General features: G+C 44.4%; 2 protein-coding genes and 2 long non-coding RNA genes across 7 annotated transcripts in view; 1 reads left to right on the forward strand and 3 right to left on the reverse strand.

Annotated features, from left to right (window-relative positions):
* esrrd (estrogen-related receptor delta) overlaps positions 1–1,114 on the forward strand; it is an 8,234-nt gene extending 7,120 nt beyond the window's left edge. Inside the window, exon 8 of the mRNA XM_041940045.1 lies at positions 120–1,114. Within this exon, the coding sequence (XP_041795979.1) occupies positions 120–358 (239 nt within the window). The 3' untranslated portion in view covers positions 359–1,114. The remainder of the gene's footprint in view (positions 1–119) is intronic.
* Positions 1,113–14,285, reverse strand: shkbp1 (SH3KBP1 binding protein 1). The gene is made up of 17 exons (XM_041940044.1): positions 14,110–14,285; positions 12,585–12,638; positions 12,244–12,289; positions 12,028–12,160; positions 11,332–11,412; positions 10,960–11,130; positions 10,624–10,714; positions 10,090–10,280; positions 9,719–9,834; positions 9,445–9,532; positions 8,803–8,919; positions 6,254–6,424; positions 5,985–6,140; positions 5,233–5,329; positions 4,871–5,055; positions 4,568–4,670; positions 1,113–4,290 (listed from the first exon to the last, which is right to left on the reverse strand). The coding sequence occupies exons 1-17, from the start codon at positions 14,166–14,168 to the stop codon at positions 3,531–3,533; spliced, it is 2,619 nt and encodes an 872-aa protein (XP_041795978.1). The 5' UTR covers positions 14,169–14,285; the 3' UTR covers positions 1,113–3,530.
* A 1,885-nt stretch (positions 14,286–16,170) lies between these two features.
* LOC121609536 lies at positions 16,171–20,092 on the reverse strand. Of its 4 annotated transcripts, XR_006006995.1 has the most exons (7): positions 20,014–20,068; positions 19,716–19,796; positions 19,072–19,132; positions 18,872–18,935; positions 18,671–18,775; positions 18,026–18,198; positions 16,171–16,713 (listed from the first exon to the last, which is right to left on the reverse strand). It is a non-coding gene; the product is annotated as an uncharacterized LOC121609536 (long non-coding RNA). The 4 variants fall into 4 exon arrangements; XR_006006992.1 differs by having other exon boundaries at positions 19,716–20,092; XR_006006994.1 differs by having other exon boundaries at positions 19,072–19,796; positions 20,014–20,080.
* Positions 20,093–21,101: 1,009 nt separating this feature from the next.
* On the reverse strand, positions 21,102–23,959 carry LOC121609576. The gene is made up of 3 exons (XR_006006999.1): positions 23,533–23,959; positions 22,962–23,170; positions 21,102–22,808 (listed from the first exon to the last, which is right to left on the reverse strand). It is a non-coding gene; the product is annotated as an uncharacterized LOC121609576 (long non-coding RNA).
* Positions 23,960–24,168: the final 209 nt, after the last annotated feature.

The raw sequence follows: 24,168 nt of genomic DNA on the forward strand, positions 1-24,168 counted from the left end.
CTGAGCTGATGACGACTGGGGGGGGGGGGGCTGCTGTCCCCTCTCAGGCGTCACTCTGAATAATAACCAAGTATTCCTCGAGACTGTCCACCTCTGAGTGTCCTCTCTCGTCCCGTCAGATGCCGACCCGGTGGACTGTCCGGACTCGGTGCAGAGGTTCCAGGACGGGCTCCACGAGGCCCTGCAGGAGTACGAGTCGTCCCGCGGCGAGCGGCGCCGGGCGGGCCGGCTGCTGATGAGCCTCCCCCTGCTGCGACAGACGGCCGACCGAGCCGCGCAGGCCTTCCTGCGGCTGCACCGCCGCCGCTGCGTCCCCCTCCACAAACTGCTGCTGGAGATGCTGGACGCCAAGGCCTGAACCTCACCGTACACCCCCCCGAGACCACGTTCCTCGCTACGAGAGGACAGACTTTATCCGACTGTGGCTGAAAAGCTGCTGTTTTTCTGTTTTTTAACAGTTTGGCCCACAGATCAGGACCAGATCCACAGTCAACTGATGAACTGAGAGCTTCAGTGTTTTCCAGCAGAGACCTCTGGTCTCAGACCGGAGGTGCTGACTCACAGCCAACAGAACTGCATCATCTGCAAAGAGACGCAGTCACTCCACACAGTGTGAAAGTTAGCTAATGAAAGGCCCCTCGCTATTACTGCAGGTGCTAAGCTAGTTAGCTGCACAGGCTAACATTAGCAGCTGACATTAAAGGAGACAAACACTTGAAGTCAATAAAAAAGATTCCAGCATCCAAACTGAAGCTCGATCGGCCTGCCGTGTCTAGAAACTGTTGCTAAGCTATGATTGGACAATCTCTGTTTGAGGGCGGGGTTTAGAGAGCTCACCTTCGCCTCACATCCTTCATCACTGCCGTCGTCTGAAGCTGGACAACTTTTCATGAAGTTTACAATTTCAATCTATTTTTGTAAATAAAGATATTTTTGTGTGATCTGTGTACCTTGATGATGATCTGGTTGCCGTAGCGACAGACAGGAGAACCAATGTTGTGAACCTTTGTTCAGCGCTGATTATTGATCATCTGCTCATCAGTTTTTTAGAAGTCGTGCTGTTTCCTGACTCGAGTTTTAATGTGGAACGAGTTCATTAAATAAAACAAGACTTTAACGAGTCGATTCTTTTAATTGTTTAAATACAAACACGGTTATTAAAGCTGTAAAAAAACATGAATATTCAAACAATGTGACGCATCGAACAGCTTCAGATCAAAAATCTGCTGATCTGAGTTCAGCTGTGACGACAGTTTCTCTACATTCACTATGAGCTGTTTACATACCTGGAGTCAATAAAGTTTCATGTTCAAAACAGACAAACATCAACAGTTCAGAAGCACAAATGCTGCGTTCACAGGTTGTAGGAAACACGGAAATCCACACGAGAAAAAAAATTAAATGACAAGAATCTGAAATTCTATATAAAGAAAACTGGGCTGCAACTAACAACTAATTAGATTCTTATTTAATCTCAGGATTGTTTTTATTAATCTTGTCTATAAAATGTCAGAAAACAGTGAAAATCCTCGTGATGTCAGAAGATTCACATTTTTAAAGAAAAGCAACACGTTTGGTATTTTTAGAGCTAAAACTGATGATTATTTACAGATTAATCTGGAAAGAAAATCAACAAATTTTGGACGCAAACGTTAGACGAGAACGTGAAGGTTTAGAAAGAAAAGAGTGAGAGCAGGAAGACGACAGCAGGAGACACCAGAGACGCAACCAGAGACGCAACCAGAGACAAACCAGAGACGCAACCAGAGACGAAACCGTGAACGTGAACGTGAACGCTTCCTGTCACAGCTCTGAACTCTGCTCACGAGCTTCCTGGAAAGAACGTCGTCAAACAGACCAATTCAGAGTTCTGCAGGTTCACCGAGTTCAAGACTTTTTCAGTTGAATGTTCAGGATCTTACGGTCAGAAGTCTGAACGTATGATGGAAGGAAACTAAAAGATTTACTGCGTCATCACTTTCCAGCTGTATGTGACAACCATTCCTAATTCTACAATTCAACTAACGCCACCTCGAATAAAGTTCTCACAACTTTTACTTCAGTAAAAGCAGGAAACCAGAGTAAAAATACTCTGTTACAAGTAAAAAGTTCTACTTGAAAGTACAAGAATCAAAACATACTTCAAGTACCAACAGAAGCAGTAACCATCATGCATGATGTCTCATTCAGAATCATATTAATCACCTTCCTGAATGATTATTGATGATGATTCATGTGTTTAATGCTGCAGCAGGTGAAGGTGGAGCTGATGTCGGACAGGTTGTGAATTTACCTCCACAGATCAATAAATATCATATAAAACTACATCGTACGTTAGCAGTCGATTGATCCGAATGTTCAGAGTAACTAAAGCTGTCAGATGAATGAAGTAAAAAGTACAAATATTTTGTAGTTGCCAAACGTTCTTTCCAGGTAATCAATAATCGCCTTGCTGAGGGTTCAGACTGCAGGTGTTCACACCTGACGGACTGTGACGGCGAGGCGTTCGGGCTCGGCTCGATGAGAATGAACTGATGAAGACGAGGCGTTTGTGTTCATCACAGTGTGAAAAAATAAAGTTTCTGTACAAACTTTTTAAAACAGACTGTGGCTGCAGTAGAAAAAGATTCTGGATAGAAAGACTTTCCTTCTCTGTTGGTCCTGAAAAGCTACGAAACAGTTCAGTTACAGTGAACTGATGTTTTCTGACCGTCAGAGGCAGAACAACACACAGCAGCACCACCGGACCAGTGTTTGCTCCCGTTTCAGCTCTTTTCAGCTCTCCACCCCCTCCTGAGGGAAACATCTGTCTCAGATAAATGTGCCACAAACACCAAAACCAGAAGCTACAAAGAGACGCTTCAAAAAGCCCCACCCACCTTAGTTACTGTTGCTACCCCGTCGATCTTCTGTTCTCACATACGTGTTCTGTTTGCAACGATAATGTGAATCTAAATTCATAATTCTTGAAACTCCTACATTTCCAGAAGACGACCGCTAATTTTCTCAGCTAGCTGATCTTATCATTGGTAGCTAGCTGAGATAAGCTAACGCCGACGCAGTGAGATGAGCCCAGTAATGATATCATGCTAACAGACTGAGGCTAAAGCTAACATGTCCAGCTGTTGATCTTAAATCTGCCATTGTTAGCGTTGTGCTGTCCAATGAGAACTGAATGATTGACAGCTAAACCACAGCAGCTGAGTGGGCGGGGCTTAGCGGCTCGTCAGGTTAGATCTACAAGTGAGCCCTTTCACATTACAGTCATTGATTTATTGATAATGTAGAACGATTGATTAGTGCAGCTTTAGTAACACAGTGGAGACTCTCAGCTCCTGGAGGCCAGGAAACCAGCATGTGGTCGCTATGGCAACAGAACTCTGTTTGACGGCTGATTGGCTGTTCATTCAGGCTGCCAGCTGGCTGTTACGTCTCAACGTGACGACAGAAATCCAAACCAGCTGAACACACGAATCAGCTCTCAGGATCGACTCGACTGTTGGTCCGCAGAGTTGAGTCTGAACAGCCAATCAGAAGCTGGTCTCATTCATGTGTGGTTTGGGGCTGGTGGGCGGGCCGGCGGCGGGGCTGTCCGGACTCGCCGGGCTCTCGGGGGAAGCTGGAGAATCATCAGGAGACGCTGCAGTGCAGCGGCGAGGTGAGACGGGTGCCTGAGACTGGGTTGGGCTCACGGTGGGGGCTGGAGCTGGGGCGGGGCTTGTTGGGGATGTGGGCGTGGCCCTGCGGTGTGAAGAGTTGGAGGATAACGGCGACGATGACAGTGATGAAGGTGTTCCTGGAGAGTGACGTGCACCAGGCGACACAGAGAAGGTGTTGGGGGTCCTGAGGCCGAATCTGGCTTCTAACTCGCTGCACACTGCCAAGCTCCGCCTGACGCCCTCTGCCCCCGCCGGGACCCCGAACCCAGAGCCTGCTGCCGCCTCTGAGCCCTTAGCGAGCTCCTGGCAGCGCTCCACGAAGCTCCCCCTGCGGACGGACGCCCACTCTCTGTCTCGCTCCGCGTGTCTGGGCCGGGGGCTGGCGGTCTGGTTGGGGCTGGATGTGGAGTTGTGGCCGTAGGTGGGGATGGCGAGGGAATGCGGTCCGGCTCCGGGCCCGGCTGAGAGGCCAGAGTCTCTGATGGGTTTTGTGAGGGGCACAGGGGGCGGAGCCTGCCGGGGGAGGCTGCCGCACAGCGAAGCGGACGAACCCGAGGCTCCGGCTCCTCGTCCTCCTCCCGCAGAGTGAAGACGCTCCGTCCTGAAGCTGTCGCTGAGCTGAGAGTGAAGACTGCAGGGACAGGAAGTCACAAGACTCATCAACAACAACAAGAGCAGGAGGCTAATTCTTCCTAGCATTGCTAACTTGTTTACTTGTAGAAGCTCAACAGTGGAGAAGCAAGACAGCAAAGAGAAAACCAACGAGCAACTTCTCTTTATTCTCACACCTCTTTTAATTTTGAGGAGTTGGACAATTTAAAACATTTTAAACATAAAAATGACACGAGAAAAACACGCTGAAGACCGAACTCCCACATATGTCGGTGTGGAGCTGCGTGCGTGCGTACCTGCAGGTGGAGGCTCTAGGTGTGCTGTCAGGTGTTCTGGTCAGAGCCAGGTCACACTGGTCCAACAGCTCCAGCAGCTCCTCCTCTGTTGGCCCGCCCAGTGCTGCGAGAACACCAATGAGAGCGCACATCACTCAGTGACCAATCACAGAGCTTGCAATAGTCACTTACAAATTTAATCGACCAATCACAGAGCCGACGTCGCTCCTGGATCGGCCTCCATGTTTGTGACAGAATGTTAAAACTACTTCCTCTGTGGCGACGTCAGCGAACAATAAAGTTGTGTCTGTTGAAGAGTCTGACCTCTGATGTCGACCTTGCCGGCGATGTCCATGGCGGTGGTCAGGTCCCACATCTGGATGCTGCCGTTGCCATGGCCGCTGAACAGGTATCGACGGGGCCGAGAGCCGATGCGACTCGAGCCCTCACACTCGTGGACCATGAAGGCCGTGATGGAGGTGCCGTCAACCGAGCGCACCTCACACACCCTGAACACACACACACACACACGCGCACACACACGCACACACACGCACAGACAGAGACACAGAGACACAAACACACACACACACACACACACACACACACACATCAGCTATATTCACATTTAAAATGGTTGTTCAGTGGTGAGAAAAACTTCCAGCCTGCTGAAGAAACACACGCACCTCTTCCCATTGGACGACAGCCTCACATAGAGTTTATCGGTGTCCGGTACGACTCTCTGGATGAACACCTGCTGGTCGTCTCTCTCTCCGTATGGACCTGAAGAGAAGAAGACTCGGGGTCAGATCTGGGCTCACATGGCGTGTGTGACGGCTGCTGCGTCCTCGCTGCCCTCTGGTGGTCTCCCTCCTCGGTTTTATTTGAGGACTTTCTAAATCCAGTTCAGTGGTGGGAATGATGCGTTCAGGGTCTCTGGACCTGAGCATCTCGGTGCTGGACTGAGGGCAGACCGGATGCTGCAGTGACTCATTGTCGCCTGAGGTACAGAGTGGTATTACAAGACAGGACGGGCCAATGCTAGCTGGCTAGCATGCTAACTTCTGCAACACAATACAAAGACGTGTATGACATGACGACAAAACTGCTTCGTCTTCACATTCTATTAAAAGTTATTTTTTCATGTTTTAATCTAAAATTCTGACACATTAATATTACAATCATTAATTCTGTAGAGGTTAAAATGAAATAAAGTTTGTTTATTACATCTATACTATTCATTTGTTTACAACTGACAGAAACACTGGACTTCTATCTGCTTCATCTGCACCCATTGTTTCCTTTATTTATTTCTGTTTAGGTGTTCATCTTTGTTCAGCTTTGAAAACTGCTGAAACAGTTTAGGAAGATACTTGAGACGAGCTTTGACCTTTAACCCCTGTGGTTAGGTGTGTGTGTGTGTGTGTGTGTGTCTTACCGATCTCTGTCCCGGCGCTGCAGCCTCCGTGTCCGTCGACGTCGTCCAGGCTGAGGATCTTGAAGGAGGTGAGCGGCGTGGATCCCGGCTGGGTGGAGATCATCCCTCTGAACCGCGTCACCGTCCACGTCCTCACGTGGTTGTTGTCGGCACAGACTGAAAGACAGCGGACATGAAGAACTTCAGTGACACAGAGGACGTCAAACTGGACTGATGCTGACGAACATGAGCCGTCTCACTGCGGGTTTAAAGCGTCTCAGACTCCTGACCTGAGATCAGGTGTTTCTCAGACAGCATGATCTTGGTGACGGGGCTGCGGTGGACAGAGAAGGTCTGGAAGAGCTGCGGCCCCGAGCCGACCGTCTCCGGATGCTGAACGATGACTCGAACCGTCCCAGAGCTCGTCCCGTACGCGATCTCGATCCAGTTCCCGCTGTCGCCTGATCACATGACATCGAGATTTGGGAGTTTTTTCAGCAGCAGTAGTAGCAGTAGTAGTAGCAGTAGTATAAGAACAGCAGCAGTAGTAGTAGTAATAGTAGTAGCAATAGCAGTAGTATAAGAACAGCAGCAGCAGTAGTAGCAGCAGTAGTAGTAGTAATAGTAGTAGCAGTAGCAGCAGTAGTATAAGAACAGCAGCAGTAGTAGCAGCAGCAGCAGTAGCAGTAGCAGCAGTAGTAGTAGTAGTAATAGTAGCAGCAGTAGTAGTAGTAGTAATAGTAGCAGCAGTAGCAGTAGTATGAGAACAGCAGCAGTAGCAGCAGCAGCAGTAGTAGTAGTAGTAGTAGTAGTAGTAGTAATAGTAGCAGCAGTAGCAGTAGCAGCAGTAGCAGCAGTAGTAGTAGTAATAGTAGCAGTAGTATAAGAACAGCAGCAGCAGCAGCAGTAGTACTAGTGAGCACAACAACGGAGCCAGCGTTATCTGTGTAGAACCAACTAGTAGTAGTAGTAATAGTAGCAGCAGTAGTAGCAGCAGCAGCAGCAGCAGTAGCAGTAGCAGTAATAGTAGCAGCAGTAGCAGTAGTATGAGAACAGCAGCAGTAGCAGCAGCAGCAGTCGTAGTAGTAGTAGTAGTAGTAGTAATAGTAGCAGCAGTAGCAGTAGCAGCAGTAGCAGCAGTAGTAGTAGTAATAGTAGCAGTAGTATAAGAACAGCAGCAGTAGCAGCAGCAGTAGTAGTAGTAGTAGTAATAGTAGCAGCAGTAGCAGTAGCAGCAGTAGTAGTAGTAGTAATAGTAGCAGCAGTAGCAGCAGCAGCAGTAGTAGTAGTAATAGTAGCAGCAGTAGCAGCAGCAGCAGCAGCAGCAGTAGCAGTAGCAGTAATAGTAGCAGCAGTAGCAGTAGCAGTAGTAGCAGTAGTAGCTGCAGCAGTAGCAGTAGCAGTAGCAGCAGTAGCAGTAGTATAAGAACAGCAGCAGTAGCAGTAGTAGTAGTAATAGTAATAGTAGCAGCAGTAGCAGTAGCAACAGTAGCAGCAGCAGCAGCAGCAGTAGCAGTAGTAGTAGTAGTAATAGTAGCAGCAGTAACAGTAGCAGCAGTAGCAGTAGTATAAGAACAGCAGCAGTAGCAGTAGTAGTTGTAATAGAAGCAGCAGTAGCAGTAGCAGCAGTAGCAGGAGTAGTAGTAGTAATAGTAGCAGCAGTAGCAGTAGCAGTAGTAGTAGCTGCAGCAGTAGCAGTAGCAGTAGCAGTAGTAGTAGCTGCAGCAGTAGCAGTAGCAGTAGCAGTAGTAGCAGTAGTAGCAGTAGTAGCTGCAGCAGTAGTAGCTGCAGCAGTAGCAGTAGCAGTAGCAGCAGTAGTAGTAGTAATAGTAGCAGCAGTAGTAATAGTAGCAGCAGTAGCAGTAGCAGCAGTAGCAGCAGTAGTAGTAGTAGTAATAGTAGCAGCAGTAGCAGCAGCAGCAGTAGTAGTAGTAATAGTAGCAGCAGTAGCAGCAGCAGCAGCAGCAGTAATAGTAGCAGCAGTAGCAGTAGCAGTAATAGCAGTAGTAGCTGCAGCAGTAGCAGTAGCAGCAGTAGTAGCTGCAGCAGTAGCAGTAGCAGTAGTAGCAGTAGTAGCTGCAGCAGTAGTAGCTGCAGCAGTAGCAGTAGCAGTAGCAGCAGTAGCAGTAGTAGTAGTAATAGTAGCAGCAGTAGCAGTAGCAGCAGTAGCAGGAGTAGTAGTAGTAATAGTAGCAGCAGTAGCAGTAGCAGTAGTAGTAGCTGCAGCAGTAGCAGTAGCAGTAGCAGTAGTAGTAGCTGCAGCAGTAGCAGTAGCAGTAGTAGCAGTAGTAGCAGTAGTAGCTGCAGCAGTAGTAGCTGCAGCAGTAGTAGCTGCAGCAGTAGCAGTAGCAGTAGCAGCAGTAGTATAAGAACAGCAGCAGTAGCAGTAGCAGTAGTAGTAGTAGTAATAGTAGCAGCAGTAGCAGTAGCAGCAGTAGCAGTAGTATGAGAACAGCAGCAGCAGTAGTAGTAGTAGTAGTAGTAGTAGTAGTAGCAGCAGTAGCAGTAGCAGTAGTATAAGAACAGCAGCAGTAGTAGTAGTAGCAGTAGTAGTAGTAGTAGTAGTAGTAGTAGTAGTAGCAGCAGTAGCAGTAGTATAAGAACAGCAGCAGTAGTAGCTGCAGCAGTAGCAGTAGCAGTAGCAGTAGTATAAGAACAGCAGCAGTAGCAGTAGTAGTAGTAGTAGTAGTAGTAGTAATAGTAGCAGCAGTAGCAGTAGCAGCAGTAGCAGTAGTATAAGAACAGCAGCAGTAGTAGTAGTAGTAGTAGTAGTAGTAGTAGCAGTAGCAGCAGTAGCAGTAGTATAAGAACAGCAGCAGTACTGTAAACAGCTGCCTACTTGTTTTGGGCGTCAGATAGACGCTGAGCGCGGTGATGGCGTCTTCAGTCGGGTCTCTGTAGAGCTCCGTCACCAGCAGATCGTTGTCCTTCATCCTCAGAGGAAACTTCTGCACATCTGACAAACCAACCAGACAACAGGCCGTCAGGAACTGCAGCCACTCTCTTCAAACAGGATCTTTATTGGTTCTACACAGATAACGCTGGCTCCGTTGTTGTGCTCACTCCACTACAGCCATGCTAGCAGCTCACTGAGGCTGTGCTGCAGTGAGCTAAATGCTAACATCAACATGCTAACATGGGCACAATGAGAATGCTAACATGCTGATGTTTAGCAGGTGTAATCTTCACCATGCTCACCACCTCCTTAGTTGACCATGTTAGCATGCTAATGTCGGCTAATTAGCAGAAAAAGTCCAGCTGAGGCTCATGGGAATGGGGTGATAAACCAAAGAGTAGGACACATTAAGATGTTGACCTGATGATGGTCAGAGGCTCAAGGTGTTAGCATTCATCCTCTGAGGAACATGAATGTGTCAACAGTTTCTGAGTCAAACAGACCCTGATCCAGCTGAGCTCCCTGATGTGTGTGTGTGTGTGTGTGTGTGTGTATGTGTGTGTGTGTGATACAGCTGGGACTCACCGATGTAGTAGATGGATCCGTTGTTGCAGCCCAGGATGAGGAAGGAGCCGGCGGTGTCGTAGCTGCTGATGGGAACCACGTCCTGATTCTGCAGAGAACATCACAGAGCTGTTGGTTTTCCTGCTTCGTGAGTGTGACACACACCGACAGTCAGGAAGCGTCTCGTTCTGTTTACTGACCGGCTGCATGAACACAGACTCACCTGCTCTCTCCGTCACGTGAATTAAATAACAGTAAAGCTGTAACACCTTCACTGAGGAGCAGGTTCACCCACCTGCCAGTGTTTGGTGACGGCGTTCCAAACCCCGACCTTCCCAGTGTGGCTGGTGGCGATCAGCTGGTTACCAACGAAGAAGAGAGCCTCCACGGGCACGTTCAGACTGAAGACGCCTGCAGCAGAGAGACAGAAGTTCATGGCTGTGAAAGAGAAGCCACAAAGCTTCAGTGTCGACTCTTCAGGCTGCCTTTAAACCCTGATTGGACACGTCAACACAACAGGAAACACTGAGAGAACATGTGACAGGGGCGTCTCAGACTGGATGACGTCCAGGTTAGATCAGCTTTAGCATTTAGCCTCCAGATGTTTTGGGAATCGCAGGTCTGATCGCTGACGTATAATCTGTCACTCTGATTCGAAACTCGCACCGATTTCGTTTCCGTTGCCGTCCGGGCAGATGGCCCACAGGATGATCTCCGTCCCCGAGGCCACAGCCACCATCTTGTCGTTGTCTCCCAGCGAACCCGCCATCACTTTGGCGTTGAGCGCGACTCTGTCGATCACCCAATCCAGACGAGGAGAGGTGAAGACCTGCTGCCACCCGGTGGACTCCTTCACCCTGAGAGAGAGAGAGAGGGAGACATCTTCACTGAGAGACGTTTGTCCAGAGGAGTCCAGAGGACCGATAGAGAGCTTCATCACACCGTGCAACGACAATCAGTGCTTCAAATATGGCCGCTGCTGCAGAGAAGCTGCACACATGTTGAACCTGCAGCTCAGAAGATCTTTACAATCAGCTCAGGTTCAAAGACAGTCTCCATCATTTGAATCAAGTTCAGATAAATGCACCGAGGAACAAACACAAAACTCTCTTAAAAAGCCATAAAATGTATATATTGTGTATTAATACTGCGAATCTCTGTGCTGATGACGAAGTCACTGCACTGAACACCTGTGTTCACCTGTAACACACGACAAACTGAGCGTAGGCCACAGCGATCCAGTTGTGATGACCACAGATGATCCGAACCATGCCGGGATCTGATACCTGACCTACACACACACACACACACACACACACACACACACACACACACACACACACACACACACACACACACACACACACACACACCAGAAAACTTCATTTTAGTTAAAATGCTTCCTTAAACACTCAAAACTCATTTCTGTTTTACAAGCCAGAGACTTAATTTGTGTGTGCGTGTGTGCGTGTGTGTGTGCGTGTGTGTGTGCGTGTGTGTGCGCATGTGTGTGTGCATGTGTGCGTGTGTTTCTACCCCCAGGCGTCCTCTCCTCAGTGCTGGCTCTGCTGAGTATCCCAGAATTCCCCAGGTTGGGCGGCATGGTGTTGCTGCGTCTGACCGGTGCTCTCTCGGCAGCGACGACTCGTCCCGCCATGAACTGCGATCCCGCCACGCTGTGACGGTTACGACGCTTCGCTGGGTACACTGGGGCGACACGGACAGGAAGTGAGGACACAGAAGGTAAATAAGCCGTCTCCGTTCAGGAGGCTGAACCTCTGATGGACGCGGCTCGGGCGGGGCCGTCCTTCAAAACGCTCAGCGGAGATCAATAAATCAGAGCCTCGCAGAACACCTTCAGGCTAAAGGCGGCTCCTAACTGGCCGAGTCAGCAGAAGTCAGGTGTACCTGGTGGAGGCAGGTAGCCGTTGAACAGCACGTTTCCACAGGAGGATCGGTCCAGCTCGTCACACAGCTGCAGCTTACGCACTGTTAAAAAAACATTTCACTTCATTAGATAATACAACAGAAACTACTACTGCTCACTATTTAGATATTTTATTATGTATAGTTTGTTCTTTATAGTCTTATTTTCACGTATTTCACTGTGTGTGATGCTGCTGCTGCACTGCAGTTTCCCAGCTTGGGATTAATAAAGTCTGTCTATCTAAAACCATCGAGTGTGATGATGGAAAGCAAAGAGCAGCAACAGAGCAACAACAACAACAACAACAACAATCATACCAATAATAATAATAATAATAATAATAATAATAATAATAATAATAGCAATAATAATAATACTACTAATAATAATAATAATAATAAAAACATTGTCCTCAGAACGAACGTGAAGTCACAGAAAGAAATCTCAGAAATAATTTGTTTTTAGGCTTCAGACAACAACTGATAACTGAAAATCTATTTTAATAAAGCTTTCTGTAGTCAACACGATGACAGTGAAGACCAGAAGCCGGACCGTGCTGGTCTCAGTACAGCTGTAAAGTTCTGCAGGAGTTCTGACCTCTTCAGACTCAGACCCCCGCAGCAGGTTTCTGCCGTCTCACTGCATCTAACTAACACTCGACCGCGTGTGCGTCTCACCCAGCGGCGTGATGCCGTAGAACTCGGCCTCGTGCATGAGCATGTGCACGTTGATGGAGCGGGGGTGCAGCTCTTTGGTCCGCAGGAAGTTGAGGATGGTGGCGAACAGAGAGGGGTCCCTGTCGATGAAGATCTACGCAGAGAGAGAGGAGGGACAGACGGTTATCACCTCACACAGAATACACACCAGCGTGGCAGTGACGCCGCGGTACTCACAGCTCCGGTTTCATCCTTCAGAGTCGAGATCCGACCACTCAGCAGACTGCGGGCAAAACACAGAGACGCATCCCGTTAGCGACCGAAACACCTCCGCAGCCACGCAGACCCGTTTCTGCTCAGCTACCTCCTGCAGCGAGCGGCGCCCTCCCGCTGCTTCACCTCTTACTCCTCTGACACAGTAACACTCGCTGCTGCTGTACTCATTCAGAAAACATCTGATTTCACGTGATAATTCACTGTTGAGTTTGGCAGTAAACAAGGTGACGTAAAATTCTGAATGGAGTGGCATTGGACAAACATGAGCTACGTGTGTGTGTGTGTGTGTGTGTGTGTGAGACCTGGAGAAAAAGGAGTCAGGAACCCATGTCAGGGTCTGTCTGGAGGTGCTGAACCTGAAAACAAGCAGACAATCATTTCATTAAGTCTTCTTCTTCTTCAGGGGTCTTTTGTTCTTGTCATCAGCCTCGTTTTCATGAGGACAAAAGCAAACATTTAATTTCTGAAACGTTTTGTGAAGACTGATGAATCACTTCAGGCTCCAGCTCTTCAACACTGTCTTCGTCTTTCATGTGAGTATTTCATTTAAATAAAACAACATGAGCCACAGTCTCCATCTGACTGCAGACATCAGACATCACTGGATGCTTTGAGGTATAGAGAAGATACGAGTTTTTTTGTTCTGGTCCTTTCTGGTAATCTGACCTACTTCTCCTTCACTCTCCATGTCTGGCCTGATAAACTCCGTCCTATAACTGCCATCGCATTATTCCACCTGCCTCACCTATCTACAGTTAATGAACAGTCATGTCCCATTAAATAACCTGCTGCTGTGGGATCAGTCGAGTCACCTGACTGACACGAGATGTTTGAGGCTGATAACGACATCAAACGTATAATTAGGAAATCAAAACATACTTACATAAAATGCATCCAATTAACCACCTTTTAAGGATTACTTTGATTTATTTAATTAAAAAAACTGTGGCCAAGATTCATCGTCACATTTTACAGAGTAAAAGCATCAACTCTTTCATCCAGCTCTGGTCCTGAGCTTTCAGTGTCATACACACTCGTTTCAACAGTTACCTTCATCAGGACTTTTAGACCCACCAGGTAAATTCTGTTCACATTAACCTGTAAATGCCATCGACTCCCTGCCCTGTGAAAACCACGTATCTCCATATCTGTGGGTAAATGAATCCTGTTAAATGTTGACCCACCACTTTACAGCGAGTTAGCCGGATACCGCAACGAGTTCCATTGTCGGACAAGCACATATCTTCCAGACTTTAGTTACTTTACCGGCGAATAAAACACTAACTTAAGTGTCATCAAACATACACACTTATTAACAGCTTCTTTTGTGCGTGTTTAATACAGAAAACAGCTGGTTTACAGTTATCTCCACTTTGGTTTCCACTGCTTCCATTGTCGGACACAAAGCGCACCTCAACATAGCTTTTCATCATATCTTAATTTTGGCCTCACTTTACTCGGTCTCAATTAAATCATTTTCCTTCCTAACATGACTGTGTGCTGACAAATGTTACAGGACTCACTAGTTCGCACTGGTTAACAATAAAATGAAGGAGAATCTGAAGACAATCACAATCGATGAACCGTCGAGCTCCGGACGCGCCTGTGAGGTTTGGGTTAAAACGGCTTCAGCAGACTTTGTTTGAGGAGCGGACTGTTTGTTAGTGACAGGGACAAACGAACCGAACCGCTTTGAAGTTGTCTGAGATTTTAACTCGTTAAATCACCAGAAACCTTCTGGGGCATGGACGATCATTTCCGCCCCTTTATTAGCAGTGTTCCCGGTAGCTAGCTCCGGTTAGCCGCAAACACCGTCCGGTTCCTCACCTCTTCCCTCCGACGTTCAGGTGGATGATGTCCCCGCTCCTCGCCGTGTTCGACATCATCTGAACACTTATCGCCTCCGGTACATTCAAAACAATAACAACACTTTTACATTTTAATCCGTTTCCAGGATAAATTCAGCTTCCGCTCTTGTTTTCAGGAAAACTTCCTGTCGCGCGGAGAGGCGGAGGGTGACAGGTAAAACCAGGCGCGGAGTTTCACTGTATCCGGGAGAAATAAACCCCGGACCGGAGCTCCGACTGGAACAGGACTATAAATTCTGTAATATAAGATAAGATGAACTTTATGAATCCCCAGCTGGGGAAATTTGATGTTGCAGGCAGCATCAATAAAAATAGCAAACAGCAAAAGCAAAAGAAAATTAAAAAAAATGCAAAATAAGACGTTGACTATATATGTGTACATTTTACACAAAAGACTATAATTATCACAATTTTAAGGCTAAACGTAAAAATGCTGCAAATTTAACACAATCAGGTCTTGTTAGCATTTTGAAAAGAAAACAATAAACGCTAAATTTGCAATGTAAAGTAACTTCAGCAAAAATAAGAATTAAATACAAATACGAAGCATGTTTTTAATAATAATAATATGTTTAATAATATACACATCTTTATGTTTTTAAATACTCAAACATATAAAGAAGGTGTGGAGCGTCATGTGCTCCTTCAGACGGCTCAGCTGCAGCCGTTCAGCTTCTCGCTGTGCCGCCACATGTGGTGGACAAATGTACATTTACGGTGGAAACACTTGGCGCAGGTGGCGCAGATGAATCTGTTTTGGTTCAGGTGCACCACCTGTTTGGAGCAGTTTGGAGTTGTAGAAAAATGTCTTCCTGCAAAGCGCGTTGTGAGAACTCCACACTCCTCACACCTGAATGGTTTCTCACCTGTGTGGACTCTCAGGTGTCTCCAGAGGTTGTTCTTCAGACCAAATCCGATCCCGCACACCAGGCAGACAAAAGGTTTTTTCCTGCGTGCGGACAATCTGGAGCTGCAGCAGCGCTCGCTTCATCTTGGAGGTCTCTCTGCAGTCGGAGCATCTGAACGGCCGCTCCTCTGAACGCACTCTCTTGTGAGAGAACAGGTGAGCAGAAGTCCTGAAACTCTTCCCACAGGTGACTCAGGTGAACGGCCGGACTCGCCGTGGACAGCCTCGTGTTGTTTCAGAAGGTGCATTTTACTGTACGACTTCTCACAGAGGGAACACCTGAACAACTTCTGTACTTCATGAAGTAACAGGTGAGCCTGGCTTTCTTCTCTCTCGCTGGTTTCACTCTGTTGGCCGGCAGGTGAGTTTGGAAAGTCTTCTCCTGACTGCTACCTTTTAAAAGCTCTGAGGGTGAGGAAGGAGAAAAGGCTTTATATTCCAGTGTTGTCCTGGAAAACTTTGATCTTTATATTATCAAGTCTGCACTCACTGATGTAAACCAGGTGGACAAACTCTAACAGACTCTAACCTTCCTCACATGAACACATGAACCAAACAGAAATATCATGTTTCATGTTTCCACTTTGATTCTCACTGTTTCAGGTTTGGCCGGCTCTCTTTTAGTTACATCATATTGTTGAGGCCTCTTCAGGGTTTTAATGCACCTGACTGGGGAATTAGCGCCACCTATTGTTTATCTGACGAACTATGAAACAACAGTGAAGAGAATTCACTTTCATCAGCATTTTCTTTGACAGAATTTCTCTTAAAATTTGAATTACATTTGCACGAAAAACCTGCTGATAAGACATAAACTGTGAGTCACGTCCCAACTCAGGCAAAGTCTCATGTACACTGTAAGAAAAAATCTGTAGAATTTACGGTGAAATACTGGCAGCTGTGGTTGCCAGAAATTCACCGTAAAAATTACGGTGACAATGTAGAGGACTTTACGGTATGCTGTTTTGGCAACTGTAAATTTTGCAGAACAGAACTGTTATTTGTTTACGGTATTTTGCTGTAAAAATGACAGGTAAAACATAAACCTGTTTACAATAATCTCATGTCAAAATTACAGTCCATCTCAGTAATAAATACAACAGAAACTGTATGACATATTACGGTACTTTATTGCAGCTAGGTCCAATTTTACAGTAAATTACTGGCAGCTGTGGTTGCCAGAATTTCACCGTAAAAAATACAATATAACATATTAGCAATTACAGTTTATTTTTCAAATTTACGGTAAATTACTGGCAGCTGTGGTTGCCAGAATTTCACTGTAAAAGATACAGTATAACACATGAGGAATTACAGTTACCTGGCACAGATTTACAGTCAGCAACAGTCTAAAACCCTATAGTGATTCTAAACAAAATAACAAATAAAGCCCATTGTGCCCACATGTATCATTGACAAACCTGAAGAAACTGTTCTTGCATTAACACATTCTCTGAAAAAAGATGGAACTGATCCAACATTTCAAGTATACTCACAAAGTATCATGTGTCTATATGAGGGATAGTCCATGAATAAACAAAAAAATGAGCCACTTGACCTGGGTTGATCAAGGGTAAAGAGTCACTCAGCATTCACAAGTCACCAGCTCTGATTGCAGTCTCACGTGGTCCATCAGGTCTTTACTGTAGATCATTTCTGCAGCCAGAAAACAGAAACAAAGCCAAAGTTAGATTGATGCACGATTTGAGCACCATGACTACAAAAAGAAAAACTCTGCCTTCTGTTTTTTTAACTGAGCTCCAATGAGTTAACCATAGAACCAGCCCTCTGGAATATAATGTTCTGCAGGTCACTTCTACAACATGCTTCTGCTTAACTTATTTTGTTCTAACAAAGACTAATGTGTAGCTTGTAGTCCATAATTCATTTTATCTGGAAGTTGTTTCTGTGTTACTGGATAATTTTTGTATGAAATATGCTTTCTCATACTCTAGTGCTGAGCTGCCCCGGTTTCCTGAACCAAAATAATCAAGAAACACAAAAACAGCTTGCTTGTATTTGTAATCCAATATTTACTGGACATACCAGTCTTTCACTGAAAGAAATCGGTAGTGTAGAAGCACACATAAAGAGTAATTAATTTATATTTTTATTCACTTTTAGTAACATTTTTTATGTTACTAAATGTTGGTCTTTAATGTTGTAATCAGTGGTGGATTTTTAATGTAGCCAGAGGGTTATTTATACATTTTAATATATTTATGCAAAATCCAATGGTAAGAAACTGATGGCCAGATGTTGAGTTACTGAACTGTGGTCAGTGTTGATTGTCTGATGAACTGAATTGAGGCCTCTGACTAGTTATGTTGCAGGTTGACAGGGTGTTTAGTGGCTCAGTGCTGAAACACATCCCTTTCTACATGTTTACTAATAATAATACTAATAAAATAATCTAAAAATATTTCAAAATCAATCACACACCAACTGCTGCCAGGATAGGGACCTCAAGTTCACCAGCCCCTGCTGCTGCTGTTATATTTACCCAAGCAGGACCATCACTACTTCTATACAACCAACATTAATAACGAATACATTGTTGGAAATATTTAAAAAAATGACAGTGTGAGGTGAAAAATCTGTACTGATGTGGTAAACGCCCATAGACAACTTGTTATTAGTTCTATATTCTATTTGGCTGACAGATGCCAGAGAAGGCTCTACAGTGAAATATTAATTTACTGCCATAACACACGTGCTCTTTGGCAGCTGGGCAGGTTTGTGTTTCCTAAGATGGCAACCTGCACTTGAAGCATAGACATTTGATGACGAGGATGGATATCCCCATTTAAATTAACATAGCAAGACAGGTGGAGCAGCAGCCATTGCATCTAAATTCTTAGTTGAATCATAGAGCACTGACAGCTTGTTGCAGCGAAGTGTACAGCAGTAACTACAAGGCTGGTAAAACCGGATTCTGCCCAACCCTTTGAGCTGCACCACTGCTTACCTCTAATAAGGCTTTACAAGACTGGTGTCCAAGTCACTGGGTCCAAACTTGACTGAAGACAGTTAGGAGACTCTCCGACATGGTATGATGTTTGGGCAACTGGAACTTTGAGTGTTGTAACTTCTGCCTGAAGAGTTGTCATCAGTGTCCACTGAGGACAAGCAAGAGCCTCTCTGCAGCCAGAAAAAAAAAAAAAAAAAACTGTGAAAAAAAACATTACCGCTACAACCACTGCTCCTACAGCTAATGACAGCAGTAATAATGACAACAACATTAATAACAGCAACAATAATATGTAGCAAAGTACTTCTTCCAGGCCCGGCTAACCTGTTTAAGTGCTGCCTACCATCACAGTTCAAAAGTATTGTCGTCTGTGCAGTCCTTGGACTATGCTTGATACATTAATAGTTTAGCTGTAGGCCTGAGTGAACATCCTCAAAGAATTGTTCATCCATACTGGCTCGCTGATGTACTTATTTCGATACTGAGCATTATGTCACAAAATGCTCATTTGTGCTTGTGATTTTTATAGCTCTTGTATATCCAACCCACTTAAGTATCTTTTTGACTTGATCATTTTATTCAGACCATGTACATACCCTGAATGTTTAATAAAAGTCGACTGGTGGAGCACATGGCACATACCTGGGGCTGGGTCCTTGCAATGGTAACCTGGGTTCAAGCCAGACTTCGGGTCCTTTGCTGCATGTCATCTCCTCTCTCTTCCCTGTCCCTGTCTTTCTGCTGTCTCTGATAAAAATATTAAAAGAAAAACACTCTTAGAAGTAAAAAATTATTAAATAAATAAAAGCTTGCTTTTGGCATTAACATGGATTAGAATCTCACCATCACAAAGGCCAGCAAGTTGTTCCCTCCAAGTCGGTGACCACTAAGGAATTTGAACGCGACGCTTGAGAGGTGGCAGGAGCAAAAGATTTACAATTGTTATAAAGACAATTTCTATAAGTGTGCGCAGTGTGTACAGATAATTAGGACATTTACTCCAAACAACAAGTATTTGTTGTGTATCTGTTTAATTTACTTACCTTGAAAGAGATTCTAGATCTTAGTGATGCCAAGAGCCTTCAACCTCCTGAAGTGTTAGCACTGAAACAAAAGCTTGGATGTTCTTCATAGGCAGTTTTATTAACTTAGCCATTCATAATTGCTGCAAATTGCTACAAAAAGCCAGTTCACATTTTTTAGCCAGTTCAACGTAAAACAAAAAAGCTTATAACATTATAAGCTTGTAACATCAAAGCTGACTGACAGTATCAAAATATTCTATATAACAGTTGACCATGGGCAACAAACAGAAAAGAAAAGAAAAAAACTATAACTTGCCTCTATAACCACAAAGCACCTTCTCAGCGTATATCATATATCATATCTGTTAAATATATGCTTGCAACCAGCTTCGGTGCACTTAAGTAAACATCTTGGTTCGTTACGATGTAGTTTGCAATAAAGCACGTAGCCTCTCAGTGTCTTAACCGACTTGCCACAGAAAGCTATACATTTCCTTAGCTAACGGTTAGCTAACCTAGCTTAGTTGTTGTTCAACTCCTGATTTTTGCAAGAGCAAAACGGAACAACCGAGCAAATTAACGTAACTTTAAACATTACATAAACCCGAATGACATTCAAGAAAGCGCTGACGTTAGCTAGAAAGTTCTGTAGAGGTGCTTACCTTAAGAACAGAGTTATCTCCCGAGTACAGGACGTGTGTAGACTCCACAGATGCTCTTTACTGCGTGCGCAGGAATAGCGCCTAAATGTCGGCCAGAAGGATTCAAAAGTCAACACTCTCGTTCTCGCGCTCTCTCTTAAATTGTAGACCAAAAATCACAGAAGACACCTGACTAGAACGGACATCGTCACGTTCAACGTGGTAGACTCAATAAAATAAAACTCAAGTAATGTCCGACGTAAACAAAAAAATAATGAAAACAAAATATAAACGTATCCAGTGAGCAAAAAGAACTTACTCTATAAATTGCAGTCGTTTCACCAAACTCTGTTGGATACGAAAGGTTCTGTTATGACATTTCTACAACTAAAATGAAAAACACCCAGAATGCATTGTGCATCTTCTTCTTCTTTTTCTTTTTCTTCTTCTTCTGCTACTTCTTGCTAATTTACCATGTAGATTCCCTAACTGTAGCTGCAATGCAGTCACCATTTCTAACTTGACAGAGCTCCATCAATGTATTTTTTACAATTGGACTTAAAATTCAGCCAAGTGGTCACACTAGTCAAGTTAGTGTGTTTTAAGGGCTAATAAAGCAGAAATGCGAAAAAAAGAAAGAAAAAAAACTTAAATGAAATAATAATAATAATAATAATAATATGGTGATGTTGACCAAAGTACCACTGTAAAATATCGTTTTTCTTTAAATTAGCAGTATATGGACCATATTTTTAACATCTTGTTTCTATAGAAATGACGGTATATATTTTGCTGAATGGTTAATAGTTTTCTACTGTAAATTTAAATGTACATATCAGTGAAATCCGTGATTTATACTGAATAATACTGTAAATTTTAGGGTAATTATCCACTTTTGACTTTACGGTATTTTCTCACTCATTTTACAATTCTTTGAAAAAATTACAGTAAAATTGTGTGTTGTTTACATATTGTACCTGTAAAAAATAGAGTTATGTACTGTATCTTGGTTTACGGAAATTCAGTGTATTTACTACAGAGATATACAATTTTGGAATTGACGGTGCTTTGCTGTTGCTATTTGACAGTTTTTTACTGCATATTTTACAGACTTTTTTACAGTGTACAATTACTGGGTTTAGCAGCTAAATAGCTGATCAGGGCTGGTTCATGGGAGGTGAAAATGTAAATCAACATGTTGTGTATCAGAGCTTCTTCCCTCCTCTCCCATTAAGCATCTAAAGACCCCTCAGATCTATCTGATGACCCCTAGGAGGGGCCCGACCCCTAGGTTGGGCACCACTGGACTAAACTGTATATGAAGGAGTTCAAACTGAAGCAAAATCCTGCTCCAACTATCTAATAATGTCACATAGAATCAGGTATCAGTCACATGAGACATTTTACTGCAGAATGAGTACTTTTACTACTGATACTTTGTGTACATTGTTCTGATAATACATGTGTGCTTTTATTTAGGTAGAAGGAACCTCTGACTTGTTAAACTGAACCTCTGTCCTTTAAAGCAGGCCTAAAATGATCTATGCTAGTCAAAAATAAATGTCAATGAAACCGCTGAAGCACTTTAAGACAACTGAAGAATGATGAGGAAAAAACAGGCAGTAAAGTGTAAATATTCAACAAATACATTTATGACAAAATGATACTGACAAGAATCAAATGCACCTCTATGTGAACTGATCACGTGTCATGTGATAAACCACATGTTCCTGCTGTATTATGCACATCTGCAACCTTTCACATGTGAAATAGTCTTCATGTGTGATTTACTCTGAAAATATCTTCACACGACATCTGCCTCTACCATCAGATCGACACGAAAGGCCAACGATTGGCCGACTTCTTCGCTGACACAGCATCAGTTTGCTCGGCTGCACTGTAAAGAAACACACAGTTGCTCTGAATTTGTGTCTCTGAAAAAGTCGCTGCTCAACAGGAGTTTGCTGGACTAAAAAATGCAACTGACTGTTACCAGCAGTGACTGTGGATGTCTGCAAATCAGCTGAATCTGACCAGCTGAAACCTGAAAGATGTTGAGAGAGAAAAACAGGCTGTAAGCTCCCATGTGTCATTTCTATTATTTTAAATAGGGAAAGCTATTATAAGTTACAAGAGCAAAACTATGTTGAGGAATGCGGCTGGTTTAACTGGTTTCTCTCTATAAAGATCATTTACTGTGACTGGTTTCAGCACTCTTATTTCTTCCTACATGATGTGGCTGTGTGCAGTTCTATATACTCTATATACTCTTTGTTATTTGTCACTTTAATGCATTTTGTTTCCTCGTGAAAATCACGTATTTTGTCTCGAAAGTTACACAACTATTTCTTTTCAACAGACCCCCCCACATGGAACATATCTCCATTAACCGGAACTCTTACCAAGCGTTGTGAGTCTTTCAAAAATCACTTAAAAAGCAATACAAATAGGACTGTGGGATATTCTGAATGGCATACAACCAAATAGTAATACTCTGTGGTATTTAATGGTACGTAATGTGGAAATGTACAGCAATGTGAGAAACGTGTAAGAACCACTGGTCACACATGGAACTTGGTGTGTTTGCTTTGTAAAAAGATGCAATTCAAGGATCCGCTCTAATTAACGACGAATGGAGTAAAGCACTGCAACAATGCAGCTGCTCGTCTAGATGACTGGACAATGTGGAACTGTTTCAATACTGTTTGCTTCCTTTCTTGTTATTTCATTATCTGCTTGAGTTTGCAAAAAGCTAAACTTTACTTGACTCCTGTTTTTACAGACATGTTGAGTAGAAATAAGTCAAAAGTAATGCTGTAGAAATATATTTCAGATGTATTACAGAATATACACCTTAACTCTCTCACATACACAGTTGTGGCCAAAACACACACACACAGAAATTAAGGACAGAAATATATAAAATAAATATATATTGTGCAGCGTATGCCGCTCGCTGCTGGTCGTATGCAGAAGGTTGTACCACAGGGCTCTGCTGGTGGTGGCCTGCCGGTCGCTCAGTGTTTGTCCAGTTTCAGTCCTCATCCCCACCAAATACTCCGCCAGGTTGTCCACTCGGTCCATCCCTGGGACGCTGCACTCATTCCTGGTATCCTGGTAAATATAAGAGTACAGCAAAATCAAAAACACACAATATCACAGACAGAAAAATGACACATCTGTCAGAGTGGAACTTGTCACAACATCAGATTGTTGCATTTTAGGATGAGAAAAATAAGCTCATCATGATAGAAAGCTAAAACTCACCAGAGAAGAGGTGGCTGAAAAGAGGGGACGAGCGTCTTCCAAGCACCTTGACACTGTAGATGCTGACGAACAAGCTCCCTGAGTGGCTGAGCGCTGAGGGGGGGGGCCTGACTGACAGGGATGCAGCTTCGCAGTCCTGGTTCCATCAGGCTGTGGCCTCCAGATAGTCACCATGTCATCAACAGCTGGAGGTTAATCTGTTTGGTCATCTGAAAGACATTCATTGTGTCACTATTTCCTGGATAATAGTAGTATTAATAGTAATAGTGACACGCTAAAAAAAGAGGATTATAATTATGGGTCGCTCTATGAGTACAGCCAAATGTGTCTCTAACTGACCATCTGGAGACTAAATAACCGACAGCGAGTTTATGTGAATGTACACAGACTGTGTCAGTAATTCACAGCGACTCTCTGCACCGACGGGCACCAAGACAGTAACGTTGTGCAACGACAGTTAGGCTGATATAGCGTTCATCATGTAGCATCACAGAGTAAAGAAGCTAGCTAACTAGCTCTCCACAAAATAAAATTAGCATCAAATTAAACAAGTTAACCAGCAGCAGCTCACCTCTTTGTGTCGGCGGATGAAATGTGAAAGTAGCAGAAGTCGACTGGCGGACTTGAAGAGGCTTCAGACGGAAAAACTCCTGCCGGCTCCCGGTGCCGGGTCTGTTTTCATACCGGAGCTTCGCGGAGATCCGCGATTGGCCGTCGGTCGAAAATTGGGAAAGACCAGCCGCGACTGGTTTTAATTCAATGAATATTTTCTTATTTTCTCTGGTATTTATGTCATACACAGATGCAACGATGATTGCTGGGTAATATGTTGTTGTCCAATCTTAAGTCTCTATTTGATCACGTGACAAGACTTCGGCTAGGTGAAACGCAAAAGTTGGCCAAGCTAGCTGTCATGCCGTTTAAACACAAAAGTGGTGGTTGCTATTCTCCCCTGTAGTTCTCTTTCTTTTGCTCATCAGCCTCAGAGACCAACTGATCAGAACACACACACACACGCACGCACGCACGCACGCACACGTACGCACGCACGCGCATGCGCACAACAAGATCAAGGCCAATAGTGTGACGTTTTGATGACGCCAGAGATCAAGAGACCGTTGAACTCTGTGCTGATATGAATACCTGACTGCACATCAGTCAATTCATATCTAAAGAGAACAGAAGACGTGTCTAAAACAACCGAGTA

The sequence above is a fragment of the Chelmon rostratus genome, chromosome 7 (genome assembly GCF_017976325.1).
Source record: "Chelmon rostratus isolate fCheRos1 chromosome 7, fCheRos1.pri, whole genome shotgun sequence".
NCBI lineage: Eukaryota > Metazoa > Chordata > Actinopteri > Chaetodontiformes > Chaetodontidae > Chelmon > Chelmon rostratus.

What these genes read in the sequence shown, in the direction of transcription:
- shkbp1 (XM_041940044.1), bottom strand. Translation starts at nt 14,168, where the DNA reads ATGATGTCGAACACGGCGAGGAGCGGGGACATCATCCACCTGAACGTC. An exon ending in CTACGGCATCACGCCGCTGG is followed by an intron (nt 11,413 to 12,027) that starts GTGAGACGCACA and finishes TTTTTTTAACAG; the next exon opens with TGCGTAAGCTGCAGCTGTGT. An exon ending in CGGCTACCTGCCTCCACCAG is followed by an intron (nt 11,131 to 11,331) that starts GTACACCTGACT and finishes GTGTCGCCCCAG; the next exon opens with TGTACCCAGCGAAGCGTCGT.